The 4,775-nt window shown below is 52.0% G+C and overlaps 1 protein-coding gene across 2 annotated transcripts in view; it reads left to right on the top strand.

Moving 5' to 3' along the window:
- Nucleotides 1–2,505, top strand: part of LOC123099144 (dolabradiene monooxygenase-like) — a 13,564-nt gene extending 11,059 nt beyond the window's left edge. The window contains exons 2-3 of one of the 2 annotated variants that reach the window (XM_044521289.1): nt 636–1,452; nt 1,547–2,505. In XM_044521289.1, coding sequence (XP_044377224.1) covers nt 636–1,452; nt 1,547–2,167 — 1,438 coding nt within the window. In that variant the 3' untranslated portion in view covers nt 2,168–2,505. Of the gene's footprint in view, nt 1–69; nt 1,453–1,546 lie in introns of those variants that run through there. The other variant, XM_044521288.1, reaches the window with a different exon arrangement.
- The last annotated feature ends 2,270 nt before the right edge of the window (nt 2,506–4,775 follow it).

The following is a 4,775-nucleotide window of genomic DNA, read 5'->3' on the forward strand; positions in this document are numbered from 1 at the left end:
CATTCTTTCTTTCAATCAAAAGGATCCAGCTAATCTTCCCCGTAAGGTCACAATGGGCAGGAACTTAGGAGTAACATCACACACTCCAATACAAGTTTGCTTATGTGGCACATATTAAATGAAGAGAGAGGTACTTGTGGTAACTAGCTAAGTTACCGGAACATCACACACTCCAAGAAACAAGGAGTCTATATCCTAATAAATACATCGCTGCATGACGCTACCTACATGTTCCTACCCACTATGAAGGTAGTAACATAGTCTAGAAAACTGTGTAGGTTACTAGCTTATGTTCCTGCCCATTGTGACCAGCCTAAAAGCCCGTTGTCATGTGTCCGTGCGTGTAGCAAAGCTCGTCTGTGTGTGTAGCAAAGCTCGACGGCGCGCATTCATAAGTACGGGACAGCGCACGCGCATTCATTCATAGGTCCAACAATGGGTGAGTCACTCAGTATAAAAGCATGGCCACGCCGCGCATTCTAAGCACAAAGTTGTGTAGGGCTTGGCTAAGAACCGTTGCAAAGCAAGCAACCAATGCATGTGCCTGCAACGGTGGCTTCACTGTACAGAATGCAAATGGAGGCCGTCTACCTCGGCTTAGCTCTGGTATCCTTGTGTATCGTGCTTCTTTCCAGGCGCGCGCGCAGGTGGTCGGCATCGAACGAGGCGCCGGGGCCGTGGCGGCTGCCGGTGATCGGCAGCCTGCACCACCTCATCGGGCAGCTCCCCCACCGCGCGATGCGCGACCTAGCGCGGCGCCACGGGCCGGTGATGCTCCTCCGGCTCGGGGAGGTGCCCACGCTGGTAGTGTCGTCCCCGGAGGCCGCCCGCGAGGTGATGAAGACCCACGACATGCTGTTCGCGACGCGGCCCCTCAACTCCACCATGAGCGTGCTCACCAACGGCGGCCGGGACATCGTGTTCGCGCCCTACGGCGACCACTGGCGGCAGCTCCGGAAGATCGCCGTCCTGGAGCTCTTGTCGCCGGGGCGGGTCCTGTCCTTCCGCGCCATCCGCGAGGAGGAAGTCGCCGCCATGCTCCACGATGTCGCCGACGCCGCGGCGGCCGCGCGCCCCGTGGAGCTGCACGCGTGCCTCTCCGTGGTGGTCTCCAACATCACGGTCCGCGCCGTCATGGGTGACTACAGGTTCAAGCAGCGCGAGGAGTTCATCCGCGCGCTCCACCACTCCCAGAAGCTCGCCGCGGGGTTCAACCCGGCGGACCTGTGGCCGTCGTCCCGGCTTGCCGGCTGGCTCAGCGGGGGCTTGCGCCGCGCCAAGGAGATCCGCGCTACCGGGAATGGCATCCTCGACACCATCATCCGAGAGCGGCTCGAGAGGACGACTGAAGGTGGCGGAGGCGAGAACAAGGACCATCACCTGGTGGATGTGCTGCTAAGCATGCACAAGGAGGGCAGGCTCGACATGGACGCCGTGAAAAACATCATCTTCGTAAGTAGCTAGAGACTCTTTAACTAGCTAGACCAGAAGCTCCCATGCATCCTCAAATACTATGCAACTGTAATTGGTTGGCGCGCGCATGCAGGACATATTCAGCGCCGGCAGCGAGACGACAGTCATAGAGTGGGCGATGGCAGAGCTGATGAGGAACCCAGAGGCGATGCGGAAGGCCACGGCTGAGGTGCGGCGAGCTTTGGAGGCCCGCGGCAGCGTAGAGGAGCACGCCCTTGGCGAGCTCCCGTACCTGCACCTGGTCATCCGGGAGGCGCTGCGGCTGCACGCGCCCACGCCGCTGCTCATCCCGCGGGAGTGCCGGGAGCCATGCCAGGTGCTCGGCTACGACGTGCCGCGAGGAACGCAGGTGTTCGTCAACGCATGGGCGATAGCCCGCGACGAGCGGTACTGGCCCGACGCGCCGGAGGAGTTCCGGCCGGAGCGGTTCGAGGGCGAGGGCGCCGTGGACTTCAGGGGCAACGACTTCTCCTTCCTGCCATTCGGCTCCGGCCGGAGGATGTGCCCGGGGATGGCGTTCGGCCTCGCCATCATCGAGCTCACGCTCGCGAGCCTGCTGTTTCACTTCGACTGGGAGGTCTTGCCGGGTGCGGCGGGCGAGCTCGACATGGCCGAGGTGTTTGGCCTCGCGGCGCGCCGGAAGGCCGACCTCCCGCTGCGCCCTGTCCTGAGGGTGCCCGTTCCTGGACTCTAGCGCCTGCGCGTCAATCTATCTGTTCCACACGGTAAGAGGGCATTATATTGCACCTGCATCAATGCATGCGCTTAAATAAATTACAGTAATATCTGTATAAATGTCATCAAAATAAGATTGTCTATCGTACGTACAGTATGCATAACATAAAGTCTTGGCACGTACGCATGCATATCTGTTCAAGTGTTGGCTTATCAATCTTATTATTATGTTTGCAATTGGGCTTACTGGAGCTTAGTTTCCCACGAGCCCGCGATTTGTGTTGGCCGTGCTAGCTTGTAAACTCTTGGTCAATGTATTTTCTCGATTGTATTTATGATTTAAGAGCATTTCGAAAACAGTGCAGTACTCGTTGAGTGGCATAGAGCATATTTTCGTTTACAAAAGTCAAACTGTTCCTCGGAATGATGGAAATGCACAACGAGATAACGCCTTTTCAGTTTTCACACAGAACAACTTTTCAAATCCTTGACGGTTTAAGAGCAATTTTTAAAATGTTAATCGCGAGCTGATTTTTTTTGTCGGCACACATGCGAACTCATCTGAAGAGCAACCAAACTACAGGCGCCTTTTTCTTTTTGCGATTCAATGAGCTTTATGGATCAAATATCAGAATTACAATCCCGCTGAAGAGTTTCAGCAAGAAAGAGGGGGCGGGGGTGTAATTAAGCCATAAGCATCTACATCTGGACTCCTCGCTCTCTTTGCACAAAGATGCGCTGCACTATTATCATCCCTCCCAATAAAGCTCAGAGTAAAACTTAAGAAACTAGCACTCATCTCCTTAATATTTTTTCCTGTATGCTTCCAACTTACGCTCTATCAAAATTATTGTCCTTCCAAAGGTTGACAATACACTGGGCATCTGTATCAACATGGACCTGTTGAATAACTTGCTCCACTGCCAACTGTGTAGAGTCTCTCACTGCGGGCGCCTATGCATTCCCTGATCCCAAAACTGATCAACCTCACGAGATGGACAAGTGAACTGCAACAGGACAGTACAGTCCCCGATGGGGGAAAATGAACTTCGGCACAAAAACAAAGGGTGTGTTTGGTTATCTATGAATTTGCTTGCATTGCATACATGTCCCAGTTCAGCCTGGTTGAAGGAAAACATGCAAAAAATATATCCAAAAAAGCAATGGAGCAGAAATGCAATAGTAAGCATGCATGATCATAAGAGGCACAGCAAGTTCAACCTAGCAATATTATGGTGTCATCCTACCACCACATCCAAAAAAGGGTGTAATCTTACCACCGCAAGTTCGCCATCAGTGTGAGGGGTTACTATATACCACCTCAGCAAAATATACAGATCAACAAATAGTTTTCAAGCCCTAGCTACACAAAATATACATCATCGTCGCCATTGCCATTGCTATCGCCGTCGAGGATCATGCACGCAAAGTGCGATGTTTTCAGTTGGCCGTGCGACACTGCAGATACCTACACCGCAAAGTCCACCTACAAGCGGCTGTGCCATGGCTTGACCCGCTCTGTTGCTGTCAATCGTATCTGGAGAAGCTGGGCGCCACTCAAATGCAAAATCGCTTGGTTGGCTTCCCAGTGCCGGATGTGGACGTCGGACCGAAGAGCTAGACATGGACTACAAGAGGCCGCGTCGGCATGCTACACCTGCTGCTAGGAAGAGGACACAGTTGATCACATACTAGCTCATTGCGTCTATGCGAGGTGGAACGGTTGCTTCGAGTTCTTACAAGTCAACATACAAATTCCAAGTCACGATGACACTTTCATAGAGTGGTGGGAGAGGACGCGTGATTCCTTTTGAGGCAAGGTCAAAAGAGGGTTCGACTCCTTCGTCATTGCGACCGCGTGGCACCTATGGAAGCAAAGGAACAAAGAGTGTTCGATAGGGACGACCAAGTTAGATCGAACGCTAGCCTAGTGCAACAAATCTTCGAGGAGATCAAACTGTGGAAACTAGCGGGAGTAGGTGTTTAGGAATTAGCTAGATTTGTGAGAGAGTTGGCTTTATATTTTTCTTAGAGTCGGAGGTCCCGTGTAGACGTTCATTGTCATTCACGGTCTCTTGTAATCTATATTTCTCCCTTCTATAAAAATACAGTACGCCTTTGATGTACTCTCGAAAAAAAACCGCAACCTCGATGTCCTAGAATGTTGCACATCAGTTTAATGCACACATGTATTAGTATCCCATATTTCCTACTCCCTCCGTCACGGTTTAGAAGGCACACTTCAGTTTTTATGCATTTTCAGAAAAGGAGAGGATTAAGGCGTGTGGGCAATTAATGCTGAGTTCATCAGGCCGTTTTGAGTGCGCGTAGGTTGCATCCCAAGCACGCGGTCCTTTTTCTCCACCACTGCATGCGTTAGGACTGCTCGTTTACTGGCAAGGAATTATAAATGCATGTATGCCCGCAAAAAGTTAGCAGCGACAACGACCAAATGTCGCCGTGTCCAAGACATCCTTATCAACAGGGGCGGACCCAGGACAAAAATGACCCGGTGTCCACATGTACATTACATACATGTGGATATCAAGCAATGTTATACATAAAAGTCACACACTCATCAAATACACAGGCACTTTCCATCACTGGTTTTGAACATTGTAATAGGG

This window comes from Triticum aestivum, chromosome 4D, assembly GCF_018294505.1.
Source record: "Triticum aestivum cultivar Chinese Spring chromosome 4D, IWGSC CS RefSeq v2.1, whole genome shotgun sequence".
NCBI classification, from domain to species: Eukaryota; Viridiplantae; Streptophyta; class Magnoliopsida; order Poales; family Poaceae; genus Triticum; species Triticum aestivum.